This window comes from Plectropomus leopardus, chromosome 22 (genome assembly GCF_008729295.1).
Source record: "Plectropomus leopardus isolate mb chromosome 22, YSFRI_Pleo_2.0, whole genome shotgun sequence".
NCBI classification, from domain to species: domain Eukaryota; kingdom Metazoa; phylum Chordata; class Actinopteri; order Perciformes; family Serranidae; genus Plectropomus; species Plectropomus leopardus.
In genome coordinates this window covers 23,194,199-23,208,644 of record NC_056484.1, presented here as the reverse complement: position 1 = coordinate 23,208,644, position 14,446 = coordinate 23,194,199, and the positions used below count along the sequence as shown (strand labels likewise).

The window sequence follows — 14,446 nt, the reverse complement described above, 5'->3', positions numbered from 1 at the left end:
TCACACTCTTGTGAACACAGTATCTCAAGAATGCCTTGAGGGAATTTCTTCAAATTTAGCATCCACTTGGACTCAGTATTGAACTGATTAGATTTTGGTGGTCATAGGTTGAGGTCACTGTGACCTTGTCTCTCTCATTCTATCTCATTCTTTCGTATTGTTCACTGGTGGTCATAGATGAAAGGTAAAGGTCACTGTGACCTTGTATTCTTGTCATTCTTTTGAATGCAATATCTAACACCTTAAAGGAAATTCTTCAACCTTGACACAAAATCACGTTTAGTCTCAACAAGTAATTCATTAGAATTTGGATGTCGAAGGTCAAGGTCACTGCGATCTTATCTATTGCATTCTCTTGAATGCAGTATCTCAAGAACACCTTCAGGTAATTTCCTTAAATTTGGTACAAACTTGAACTTGGACTCAGTGATGACCTGAGGAGATTTTGGTGGTCAAAGGTCAAGCTCACTGGGAGCTTGCTTCCATTTTATTCTTATCTCAAGAATTTCAATAGTAAAGAACTGATTCAAATTTGGCGGTCAAGGTCAGTGTGATCTTGCATCTGTCTCATTTTCTTGAATGCAATATCTGAAGAAGGCTTTGGGAAAGTTTTCCTAAAATTGGCACAAATGTCAACTTGGACTCAAGAATGACCTGATTAGAATTTTGTGTTTAAAAGGTCAAAGGTCACTGTTACCTCATAAAACATGGTTTTGGCCACAACTCAATAATTCATACACTAAAATTCCACACAATGTCTAATCAGATATAGTGATGAAGTGGGGATATTTTACATCCAAGAGGTCAAAGGTTAGCTTCACTGTGACATCCTAATGTTCTGCAAAACCCTTTTCTTGCCATTACTCAACGTCATATCTCAGGAACAGAAGGGGAGACATGTCAGGTCAGACACTGAATTGGTGACAATAATCTGTAAACTGTGCTGATTGTAGAAATCGTCTGTGCTGTTGGGAGAATATGTGTGTGAAGCATACATGTTTTCACATACATGGATGTAAACTAAATGTCAATAATATCATTTTATAAGGATCACAATCTATTTCTGAGCTTTATTGTTATAATATTATCTTTCTCTGTCCCAGGCCAACCTGTGTTTCGTAGACATTGACAACCACTACATCGAGCTTCCAGAGGACTTCCCCCAGTTCCCCAACAAGGCCGAGTTCATCCAGGAGCTCAGCGAGGTGCTGCTTAGCTTTGGCATCTCTGCCAACACAGGGGCTCCACCACGGACACGCACCAATCCTGGCAGTGCTCCTGGCAGCGCTCCCGGCAGCACCCCGTCCACCCCCGGCAGGGAGCGTAAAACCGTGGCTCTTCGGCAGCTGGAGGACGACGGCCGTAACGGCAACCTTGCAGGGGAGGAGCTGGCAGTGCTGGAACTGCTGCAGGGAAACGCCACACTGGAGAGACTGCAGGCGCTGACCAAGCGCACCGGGGTGACGGTGGCCCGTGTGGATGCCCTGAGAGCCGGGGTCAAAGCTCAGGGTACTGAGGGGCAAGGGGGCCGGACAGCAGCTGAAGAGGAGGAGCTGAGGAATGCCAAGCTAAACGTCCAACTGAGGGAGGTGTTCGCCAGCCGCTTCACCACCATGTTTGCTGACTATGAAGCTTTCGTCATTCAGAGCGCCCCCGACCTGGAGTCCTGGCTCACCAACCGGGAGCAGATGCACAACTTTGACAAGGTGACCACATCAGCCACAAACACATAACACCTTCTCAACTAGCGTTTTTTTCTCGGTGTCTACCTCATTTGTGCAAATAGAGGCTTCTCTCTAAAACAAATGTAGGTGGAAATGTCATGGGCCCGTGTGATTAATTTGCCCTGCGTTCAGAGCACTGTGGGGATTCTATGACAATGTTTGCATATCACATGCAGTATGTTTTCCTCATGAATTCTGTAAATGCCATCTACTGCGCAGTGCTGAAATATGTCTTTAGTTGTGAATAGATGAATATTTGTGTGTTACATTCTCAAAAATTTACTTGCATCATAGTAAGAGAAAACAATGATTGGAGACAGGCTGTTATTTCTAACTTGACCTTTTGCTGTAATAGTATTTGTATGTCAGTAATGTTTGATATTTCAAATATCCTGTAAATAATAGGAACATGAAGGATAGAATCATTAGGCTTACTGAGGCTACAGGTGGTTAAAGTCAGTTCACACATCTCCATCTGCTGTTTCTTACACTGCATCCACATTAAACAGGTTACATATTAAAAGTCAATGAACTATGAAACACCTGTACTCACATTTTTAGGTAGTTTTGTAAACACATCTTCCTCCTCTATAACACAGATGATCACAATGACTAATTAAGCGGTTATATCTTTTTGTTGTTGCCTGAGCAGACTTCACCTCTGGCTGATGTTTCATACATTTATTTCTGCCTGTCCTAGGCCTCTTTCCTGTCCGACCAGCCTGAGCCCTACCTGCCCTTCCTCTCCCACTTCATCGAGACACAGATGTTTGCTACCTTCATCGACAACAAGATCATGTCCCAGTGGGAGGAGAAGGAGCCACTGCTCCGCGTCTTTGACGCTCGCATCGACAAGGCCCGCCTCTACAACGTCCGCGCCCCTAGCCTCCGATCTTCCAGCTACCAGCGCTGCTCCATCCTCAAGGAGTCCGGTAAGCTCAGCAGAGGTAGATGTGAGTGCTCAAATGTGTTGCAGTGAGCTTTACTTTGCATAATTTAACAAGAAACATAATTAGAAATGGAACAAAAGTGGTTGGAGAGACATCCCCGCAGGGAGAAAGAAACAGGTAGTGTTTTGATTTACAGCAGCGTCGATCAGCAGGCCGTACATGTCCGTGCGTCCTTCAGAGTATTCCAATCAGCCATTACCGAGGTCACACAGGATTGCACTGTGCCATGCAATTTAAACAACACTCTGCATCCATTTCTCTCCCTCCTCCATCTCTCCTTCTCCTCTTGTCTCTCATTTAGCGTGTGGAAGCAGCTCGGCTCTCCCCAGTGACCACAAAACCACACTTCTCATTTCTCTACATCCCAACACAGCAAACACTCCATCACTCTCTCACATACTGTACGCTCTCTGACACCATCACACTGCCAGAGTGTTTGCTCAGGCCTTTTGTCTTCTGATTTTCTCAATTAGTGCTGCTTGGCTTTCCCTGGTTTAAGCCTTTAATTGGTGCTGAATGTGCAGTGTGAGGCAGGAGGTCAGACTCAGGAGTCAGACTGCTGGAGACCAACAGGGAATCTGAGGCTGTGTGTGTTACTGTTTGTAGGTTACTGATGCTCATACAGCTGCTAAGCAGCAGGATTACAGGTACTCTGGTGTATTTTAAAAAATAAGGACTAATGTGTGTGTGAGAAATGAGAAGATTGATCTTCCTGTCGCATCTGTGCATGAAGAACAGAGCAGGAGCAGGTTGCACCAGCTGTTTTGGAAGTGTAACTCTCTGAAACCTGAGTAGTTTGCCTCGATTTCTTCCAAAAGCATGCAACGAAGGCAATGAGCAACCACAAATGATTTAAAAATTAATAAGAAAATGATTTTAAAAATTATTATTTATTTTATTTTTTATAGGATTTTTTAAATTATTATTAATATTTTTAAAAATACCTGAAAAGAAAAGAAATTTTAAAAACAGGAAAAGAAAAGTAATTTTAAAAAAAATGATAAAAAATAATAATAAATTTTGAACATTTAATTAGACACATACATTTCTTAATATTTTCCCTATTAATTTGTTGATTTTCCTTTTTTCTTTTCTTTATCAGCTTTTACTGTTTTTTTAGTTTGTTTTTGCTAATTTCATTTTTTTCGTCTTTATTTTTGAAAGAAATCAAAACCAATTTGTTGACATTTGAAAGCTTTAAATATTTGTAACAGTTTTCTGAACGCAGCACAAGAAAATGGATGCTGATCCAGGTTGCAAAGGGGTAAGTAGCTAACTGAACTGACGCTAGGGTGTGTGGTGCTACTTACTTTTAGCTTTTCAGACTAATCTATACACAACATAAACCCCAAAAATGTTAAGAAAAACAATATTCTCACACTTATTTTCTTACTAAACAGAGAAATAAAACTCTACACCGTTTAAATTTAACTTTCTCGACTAAAGAGGCTTAATTGCCTCATTAACTCATCATAAAACACACTTCATTTAAACTCGACAGAAACAAATTAAACTCAACCAAAATGTCCAGAATACTCTTGTTGGTAATCTAGTTAGTAAATCCACTGTTCCAACAATCACCAGCTCTGGTTTGGTCTAAATAAGTCCTTAACCCTTTAAACCTGAGCAAAATGGCCATGAGCAACATGAGTTTCATCTAAATCTACGAATTTCTTGCAATTTGAGAAACGTTTTTTAGCAAGCTGCTTATTGCCTTTTTTTCATATTTTTGAAAGAAATCGCGCCTGGAAAGTGACTTGGGGAAAAAAAATCTTTATTACATATTCTATTTGTAAATAATTTTAAATATATAATAATGATAATTAAAACTATGTATTTTCCCCTATTTTTAATCTAATAATTCTCTGTCCCTCTTTCTTATTTTTAAGCTTTTACAAATTTCTTGCATTTTGAAGCACATTTCTTGCATAAGTGCTGGTTGCCTTTTCCTCCATGTTTTTGAAAAAAAACAAACAAACCGATTTGCTCACATTTTGGAGGTGTGAATGCTTGTGAAATGTGTGGGCAGCACTAGACTGATCGGGGTTTTAAAGGGTTGAACCTTTAAATGCTAACTGAATTAATAAAGGTCAATTTATCCTATTGAACATAAAAATGCAGAAAATGACTTTAAGGAAGGTTATGAATTCATACCGAAACAACTTTATGAACAGTTATATCATGATATATGTGATACATTAGACAGATATTATGTTGATTCAACATACCGCTATTACTGTGGCTATATGACAGTAGCAGCTTTCAGTTTGACTGAATATGCTCAGTTTTGCTGCTTTTATTGTCTCAGATCATTATCTTCCTCTATAAAGATGATCAAAAAGTTCATTTCAGCCAGATCTTTTGTACATTTTTCGGTGTGTGTGCGTGTTTGTGTGTGTGCACGTGCACGTGTGCACACGCATGCCATTGGTTTTTGACCCACACTGTTTCACGCTAATGGGCCAAACAATGTAAAGCTTTAATTGGTGATGGGGAGCTTATTTGGGGGCGATGGTGCATGCCGGTACCCAATTACCCAGACAAAAGGCAGCCATGGCCTACGCCTGACTGCCTTCCCCGCTCCGGTGCCCTCGCTCACCACGCACTCCTGTCTATCACACACAGAACAGGTTCGAGGCTTAGACAGGTTGACGGCAGGTGTGTGTTCGCTGTGTTAGGGGAACAAAAAGCAGGGTCAGACTCAGTGCCAGTGTGAGTGTGTTTTGGGACCCCTGGAGTAAAAAAGAAGGATGAGAGGACATACTGCATCTGTGGTTTATAATCTAAACAACCTGTTCTGAAGTGCAGCCAGGATTTTTCATCTTGGCTAATGAGCAGCTGTCAGAGCATCTCGGGCTTTCTTCATTAGGCTAGGAGCAGAGTGTGTGTGCGTGCGTGCGTGCGTGTGTGTGTGTGTGTGTGTGTGTGTGTGTGTGTGTGTGTGCGTGTGTGTGTGTGCGTGTGCGTGTGTGCGTGAGCACGTGTGTGTGCAGCAGGGGGAGTTATCAGTCTTTGTTCACGTTTTGTCAGGTCTTGTTCTGCATTTGTTTACATAGCTGTCTTTTTGGTTACATTCCCACAATACAGCTGAAGTGTGTGTTCTCATTATGTCCCAGTGACAAGTTGTTGAGATGTGGGAGCAATTTTGGGTACTAAATTTTACCACATGAAAGGTTAAGTGATGTTACTATGTCCTCAGATTTCAGTAATTACTGTGGTGAGTGCAGTTTTATCATAACTGATGGAAAAAAGAGACAAAACAAAGACAGTAAAACTCAGGTCATGGTTATGGAGATGTCCATCGAGCCAGGGAGACTCAGCTTGTTTTGCTTGGGGGCCGCTTTTGAAAAATGACTGGAGGACAGGGGCAGGTCACTGCAGCCCCAAACATGTTCCTAGGATTTAAGCATGTTTCCAGAATTTTCTAGAGGTTTCCAAAATTTAAGGAACTTTCTTGGACTTTAGTACTTTTCCAGAATTTTAGGAAGTTTCTAAGATTTTAGGGTGTTTCTAGAATTTTAGGACGCTTCATGTGGTTGAAGGTGGAATTGCAGCTTGAATGACAGAAATGAAGCGCTGTTTTTTCATTCTTTCCCAGTGGTTAAAAGCCTGTGTTGTTACAAAGCAGTTTTTGGCTTGTTTGTTTTTATTTATGGCAAAGTCTGGATCAATTATAGGTCTGCGGTCTGCCCAAGGTTGTAGCGCTCACATCGTCTGAAGTCTGCATGTTGTTGCGGTGCACATATCCCCGAGTATGGATTAGTTTTGAATGATTCTGATTTACCAACATGCAAGAAGCACGGTGGTACAAAAACATTTTCTTTGTCATGAATCCAACAGTACTTTACTACACACACTTATTTTGTGTGCAAAGAAAGAACATATTAGTGATTGAGATAATGCAGAATTGAGATAAGTGCAGCATGTTATCAAGCAGCTGGAAGGTGCATGAGTCACTTAATGTTGTGAAAACTCAGTGCACCTACAGTGCATCAGGGTCAATCTCCCCTCAGTAACATGCTATAACTGAACTCCTCCACACGTCTTTACTCAGACCATGATCTTGCTCTGTCCCCCGTACAGCTCAGGCCATCGAGCAGCGACTGATGAAGATCGACCACACCGCCATCCACCCGCACCTGCTGGACATGAAGATCGGTCAGGGCAAATACGAGCAGGGATTCTTCCCCAAACTGCAGGCCGACGTGCTCAACACGGGTCCGACCAATAACAAGTGAGTTAGCTTCCACCTCGTGACTGAAAACACACGACAGCACCAACGCTGTGCAGGCTTAGTGAGCTGATTTTGATTCTTCCGACATGTTACGTAGCTAACAGGAAAAAAAAACAAATTTGATTAGTTGGTCTGTTTTCATATTGGATGCAATCCTAGTCATAAATATCAAATATTCATTAATTTCCAGGATTTTAACCCTTTAAATGCAGATTTTTGTCAGACGCTCGGTCAGATATGAGCTGTATAACATCTGTATTTTTTTTTTATTTAAAATTTCTATCTATTTAAGACATATATTATATATTATTATTTTTTTGATCATCACAGTCTGGAATATGTCAATGATTAGCAGCAACATTGATGGTGACAGTGCACCTAGTGGAAATAGCATGTATTTTCTCCATATGCTAAATATGGTAAAAATGATGCCATCAGGTGGAAAATAGTAAAGATGACATTACAATCAAAAGCCCAGAATGACACCCAGAAATAGTACAATGCATGATTTATGCTGTGATGGCTGTGGGATCAAAATTTGAGTCAGTGAACTGATTAGAATTTGGTGGTCAAGGTCACCGTAAACTCACAAAACAAGTTTATGGCCAAAACTCAATAATGCATACGGTTATTATGACAAAATAAAATTTGATAAATTGATGACATGATTAATTTTTTTATCCAAAAGTTCAAAGGTCAGTTGTCCTCTCTCAGGAACAGAGGGGCAGACGCTCGGTCAGATATGAGCTGTATAACATCTGTATTTTTTTTTTTTATTTAAAATTTCTATCTATTTAAGACATATATTATGGGGTGTACAGCATTTTACAATGTATATCTTTTTTTTTAGTAAAACGAAATGATAGAAAACAAGACAAAAACAGACATACTAAAATCATAAGAGCAACATTTGCGTGTAGCAGAGAATCAGGGGAGTTACAGTACAGCTTAAGCTCATTACCTGAAATCTGATCTATATGAGATGATAAACTCAGTCCATCCTTTCCAACATTCATCAAATGCCTGTATAACATTTTTAAAACCAGTCTAACTCCACACTGTTGTAACTGCAGGTGGTCTCATCGGACGGCGACTGCTCAGCGAAGGAAAGACCGTCACAGACAACAAACAGAACATCTGGGCCTCGACAACGACCTCAAAGAGGTAGAGAAACCTCCTCACAACCTTTCCAGAACCTGTCCCCCCTCTGCTCTCTAACGTTACTGAGTGTACACGCATGTCTTTGTTTTCTTTGTCTCTTGGCGTCATATTTTTCTTTGTTCGGTTTGAGCTTTCTTTGTTTCTTTTTTATCAATGTGCATGCTGGCTTCTGTTGTTTTTTTTCCATTTTTCTCTTTTTGTTTCCATCCTCTCCTGTCTGCTCATGTGTCCTGTGCCTGTCGGTCGGTCGGGGGGTCGGGTGGTACCACTCCTCCTTGTACTCCTCCTCAGCAGGTGGAGGGCTGTCTGGTCCTGCAGAACTCCATGGCGTTTTGGGAGTGGGACAAAGCGTCCCCTCCGCCTATCAAACCGCCTAAAAAATCTGCCTCTGCATCCTGCCTGGTATGTGGAGGAGTGTGTGTGGACTCCCTCTCTGAGACCTCTCCACCCCCAAACCTTACACTCCTACCCAGGGTTCCCCCATGTTCTTAGTGTCGGCTTTGTTTTTATGTCTCTGCACCAGTGAAAGCTGTGGCTACTTTCGGGTTGACTGTCTGTCCGATTCTCATGAAGGTATTTTATCTTCAGAATGCATTGAGGAAATTCCTTAAAATTTAGCCACTGGTACATAACAGTGAACTGATTAAATTTTGGTGGTAACAGGTCAAAGGTCTCTGACCTCACCCATCTCGTTCTTCTTAACATAATATCTCGAGAACAGTGTGGAGTGGATTGATTCTGTGTGTGTGTGTGTGTGTGTGTGTGTGTGTGTGTGTGTGTGTGTGTGTGTGTGTGTGCACCTTTATAGGTGTTTGTGAAGTAAGGGAAGTAGGAGAAAGACTAGTGAGTGAAGTGAATAATGATAATAATAAAAATGTAACAATTAGTTGTACTATTAAAAGTAATACTGTAGCAGCAACATCCATTAGAAAAAAGAAATATTGAGTCAAATAGATTCAAGTCAACAACAACAACAACAACAACAATAATAATAATAATAATAACAATAATAATAATAATAATAATAATAATAATAATAATAATCGGTGTCACATTAATAATAATCTTGTGGTAATAGTGAAAGTAATAATAAGTGATAATGACACCAATGCTCCAGAGAGAAAAAATAAATAAATCAATAAATGAGATGAGACAAAACCAAAAAAAAACAAACAATAATCATTTCAAAATAATAATATAGTCATTCTGAGAAGTTTGAAGTGAGCTGCAGAGCCTGTAGTACCAGAGGATATGAAAGGGAGCACACGAGGGCTTTTTTTTTAGTTTATTTAGTGGAAATGTTCATTTGGACTCAACAATGAATTTAATAGATTTTGGTGATCCAAGGTCACTATAACCCTGCATCCATCTTTATCTCGTGAACCTGATATCTCAAGAAGGCCTTGAGGGGGGCTTTCCGACATTTGTCACAAATGGCCTTTAGATGTTACTATAAATCTGTGACTTGAATTCACACAGTAGAATTTGGTGGTCAAAGGTCAAGGTCACCGTGACCTGTCACCATGCTTTTGTCACAACTCATGAATTCATACTCTGATAAATGAGAAAATGTAACACAAATGTCTGAAAAGACAAAAAGATGAAATGATGACATCTTATATTCAAAAGGTCAAAGGTTAACTTCACAAAAGTCCAGTTCTATTTTAAAAATAAAATCCCCTGTTTTCTGGGTAATTCAGTTCTTATACTTCCTCTAACCTGCCACTTTTCAGTCATGGAAATGTTTATATTTGTAAGATTTCAGTCCTTGTGTATTTTGCGACAGCTTGAATTTAATTATACACTGAAGTATCACTGACCTGCTGCTGACCTGCTGCTCTGTCAGATATTGGACATTAAAGCAGCTGCTGTATCTGTTTACAGAGCAGCGACCAGCCCAGTGCATTATTGTGTTGTGCATTAAAAGTATGATCCAGCACCAGATTTGTTGATATTAATGAGATCAAATTTAGCTGGATTACACTCAATCCCTGGCTTTAGGAAGGCAATCTGAATCCAGTTTGGGAATGGCGGACTCCGCCACTGCCAATAAAAACTACTACTTTGTAAGGAGATTATTACCAAAAGACAATAAAGAATCGATAAAGCAAAGTATCAAGATATTTATGCAAGGCAATATGGTATTTATACACAAATGCATGCATCATGCATCTCCATTCTTTTTATTATTTAAATTATTAACATTACGAATAAAAATTAGACTTTTGTTGGCTATCAGAATAATAAAATCAGTTGCTTTTTTAGTCCACATTTGCTGTAATAAAATGATGATCAGACAGAAACTTTATCTTATTAGGTGACTGAATTTGCAGTTGAGAAAAGGTAATACATCGCAATATATCACAGTGGCTGTTATTGCAATAATCAGTATATCGCAACAGGTTTAAAACCACAATAATATTGTATCGTGACTTAATTAATATGAAAATACAGTTAAGGCTACTTATGTCCCAAAAGGACAAGTTTGTCAACATCTGTTTAATCTCATCAGATTAAGATAAAGGTTTCAGCCTTGCAATTGATATTATTATTATTATTCTAGCAGGCTACCTAAAATGTTTAATGTAAATAATTTATATAATAAAATATATACTTGATACTTGATACTTGATGTCCATCCATTGATATTGCCACACAAAAATATTGCTATACTATGCTGTATTGAATTTTTTCTTCCACACCTACTGTGCTTTAATACAGCCAAATCAAATTTCTAATGTAAAACTGGTCAACAGTGCAAATTGACATGTCGAAGTTGAACTCTTCCCAAAAGCATTAAATGTACTGATAGAAGCAATACCACTGAAATGACTGAAATCGTGATTTCAGCCTAAAGGTTCGGTGTTATAAACTCTGATGTGACCTGGTTCCTGGACGTTTTCTGAGCTGAAAACCAAACTAAACCAGAAGCAGTTGCAGATGGAAATTTTTAATTTAAGGAGGCGCTCTGAGCTCTGAAACACTGTAAAATATCTGTGGCACTTCAGTTATGGTTTCAGTTGGAACCCAGCTCACCTCCCAACACACCCCAAACACACACACCCCTTCTTAAAGGACGTCCTGGTTTTCACTCCGCTCCCGTGTCATGCCCTCTCCTCCTAACTCACATCCCTTGAATTGTTGAATGTTCACAGCTTGTCTATTTTTAAAAAACAGCAACAGCTGATTGAAAGCATGTGAAGCTTTGTGCGTCAGATTGAAGCGAGCGTTTTTAGACGCGTAGTGTTAACCTGCAGTGTGCTGTATGTTCACTGAAGCTAAATGTCTCCCCCTTGTAGTGTTTCTGCAGCAGCTAAAGCCTTTCTCTTACTGACTCTGTTGTTGAGGCCTGATCAAAGTGCATGTTCTCCAGCACTCACTGACTGTTTGCTCTCCAGAAATACATGCAGGAGGCCCGCAGCCTGGGGAAGAACCTGCGACAGCCCAAACTGTCCGATCTGTCTCCCGCCGTCATCGCCCAGACCAACTGGAAGTTTGTGGAGGGGCTGCTGAAGGAGTGTCGCATGAAGGTGAAACACAGAGCCACACACACACACACAGACACACACACACACACTCTGTGGTCTTCACAAACCAAATCTCTGAGGGTGATCACCTTTCATGAATACTGCATGCAGGAAGAGACAAAGGTCATTTACTATATCATGTTCATCAACATTACATGTCAGAAATGTCTTTTCTCCAAGTTTTGGGAACATGTGATGAAGAATTTCCACCTGACGTACAAAAAATGTTCATTATCTATTATAGCGCCCCCCACTGAGGCCAGGGACCGTCACGGGTGTAGCAGGAGTGATATGAGTCACAGCTCGGGCAGGGCGATATGGCTTTAAAAAATGATTTCCATATTTAAAGGCTTACCTATGTTCTAATTAATGAAAAAAAAAAAAATCAACTTTCTACAATTTTTATCAATATTATTGTTTACAGAAAACAGAGGAAGATGAAGGAGGAAAAATAAATATTAAGTGAATATTAGAGTCTAGATTCTCCCTTCCTGGATGGAAGGGAGAATCTAGACTCCATATAGTGATCCATATATTTTGCTTGTTCTAAGAGTGTGTGTTTGTGCATTTGTGTGCGTGCGTGTGTGTGTTCAGACCAAGCGTATGCTGGTGGAGAAGATGGGCCGGGAGGCGGTGGAGCTGGGCCACGGCGAGGCCAACATCACGGGGCTTGAGGAGAACACTCTGATCGCCAGCCTGTGTGACCTGCTGGAGAGGATCTGGAGCCACGGGCTGCAGGTCAAACAGGTCAGCGCGCGCACACACACACACACACACACACACACACACACACACACACACACACAAAACAATCAGGGAAACAAATATGAAGCACATAGACCTACCACACTCCAGATTTCTGAATCAGATTTAAAAAGAAGCAAATCTGAGGACACGCAGACTCTCTGCTGTCGTATAAACACACCGCGGTTAATCAGGTTTATATGATCATATATGGATATTGAGGTTAAGGGGTTATTGCCTGATAAATCCTCGTTATGTGTGTGTATAATCTTTCCTTCATCAGTGGGTGTATTAGCTGTCTGTGTGTGTGTTCCTCTCAGGGGAAGTCAGCGCTGTGGTCCCACCTGCTGCACTACCAGGCCAGAGAGGACAAGCTGCAGGAGCAGCAGGCCGAGTCACCAGGTAACACACACACACACACACACACACACACACACACACACACACACACACACACACACACACACACACACATATATGCGCACTGTCTATCCTGCATTCTTTTATTGTTTTGTTTTTTTTTTCCAAATTATGTTGGATTTTTATGTTCATTTGGAATAAACAGAACCAATATTCACAAATGTCAAATCCATAAGAAAATATTTCTTGGTAAAAGGTAAACCAAACATGTATCATAATAGATAAAGATAAAAAGTTAAAAATTAATAATAATAATAACAACAACAACAATAATAATAATAGTCATCATCATCTTTATCATTATTATTATTATTAAAATAACAATAATTATATTAGTATTAATAGTTATTTTCTTATTATACAGATAATAATAATTGATACATAATAATTATTATTAATAATAATGAATAAAAAAAGAGAGAAAAAAGACACACCTATTTATACAGCAGTGCTTACATACATACCATAATACATTCAAACCAAATGATAAAAACAATATAATTCTTTGACTAAATAAAAATGTATAAAACAGCCGTCATCTAATTTTCTCTTCCTATTAACTCTAGCAGTAGTATAAGTTACTGCTGTGATACTGTGTATTGCTGTGCTACGTATATTTCTTTTTCTGACTTTTTTTTAAAATTCACTACTCATAATTGTGAAATCACCATTGTGCAATATATTTATGCATATGTGCAATTTTATTTAATTATTTATTCTATTTTTATATACAGTGTTTCTTATTTAGTTTTTCTTTGAATTTTTTATTAATTCAGAGCCAGTTGCAACGAAATTTTGTTCTGTGTACATTGTTGTGTATATTTAAATAATAATAAATAAAGTTGATCTGTCTGTCTGTCTAAGTTAAAAGCTATCTTGGAGATAGAACCTATTAATCTAGTCACTGGCATCTACACAGTTAAGTCATTCATAAAATCTAAGAAAGGTGTCAAAAAACAATTCCCAATTTTGCCTCTTACTATGTAAATTCATTTTTCTGAATGCCAGACTGTGAGCACCTCTTTAATCCACTGACTAAAATAAGTACTGTGACCCTCTGTCCTTAATGCAATTACACGTTTGGCCTAGTTTGCGTTTCTTGACATTTGCTGGAAAATCTATAGGACATAAATGTAATAACCATACTTTGGCTTTAACAGAAAGAAAACTTTTTGTCAATTTAGAAATCAGCTCAAGAACGTCTCTCCAGAACATGTGGAGTTTCAGACATTCCCACATGCAATCAAACAGAGAACCAATTTCTTCACTGCTTTTAATGCAGTTGTCTGGAATATTTGGACTGAAATGCTGTAATTTAACAGGTGTAATCTCAGTCCTGAATAGCTTTTTATGATGTAGCAGTTTGTATCTGGTATTTATAATTTGAGTTTGGGCCAGAGGACATGTCTTTTCCCAGTCCTCCTGTCCTGCCTTAAGCAACACACATTTCTGATGCTCACACAGCCATCATGTCCTGTGTGTCTCTTCAACAGTGCCCCATGTCCCTGAGAGGAGGAAGTCTGACAGCTCCATAGCAATGCCGTCTCTCCGGGTGTCCCTCATACAGGATATGAGGTATGTATTTACTCACTGAATTACAGAAACAGGTGATCAAAGAGATGAGCGCTCGTCTTTCTGAAGCTGTGTCTTGTGTGCTTGCTGTGTGTGTGTGTGTGTGTGTGTGTG

At 39.5% G+C, this 14,446-nt stretch overlaps 1 protein-coding gene across 6 annotated transcripts in view; it reads left to right on the top strand.

The window, feature by feature from the left end:
• Positions 1-14,446, top strand: part of LOC121961297 (DENN domain-containing protein 5B-like) — a 101,691-nt gene that overhangs the window by 69,609 nt on the left and 17,636 nt on the right. For 3 of the 6 annotated variants that reach the window (XM_042511227.1, XM_042511226.1, XM_042511224.1), the window contains 9 exons: positions 1,104-1,706; positions 2,425-2,656; positions 6,758-6,908; positions 7,982-8,072; positions 8,361-8,471; positions 11,468-11,599; positions 12,191-12,343; positions 12,661-12,742; positions 14,254-14,335. In XM_042511227.1, coding sequence (XP_042367161.1) covers positions 1,104-1,706; positions 2,425-2,656; positions 6,758-6,908; positions 7,982-8,072; positions 8,361-8,471; positions 11,468-11,599; positions 12,191-12,343; positions 12,661-12,742; positions 14,254-14,335 — 1,637 coding nt within the window. The remainder of the gene's footprint in view (positions 1-1,103; positions 1,707-2,424; positions 2,657-6,757; positions 6,909-7,981; positions 8,073-8,360; positions 8,472-11,467; positions 11,600-12,190; positions 12,344-12,660; positions 12,743-14,253; positions 14,336-14,446) is intronic. The other 3 variants (XM_042511230.1, XM_042511229.1, XM_042511228.1) reach the window with 1 other exon arrangement.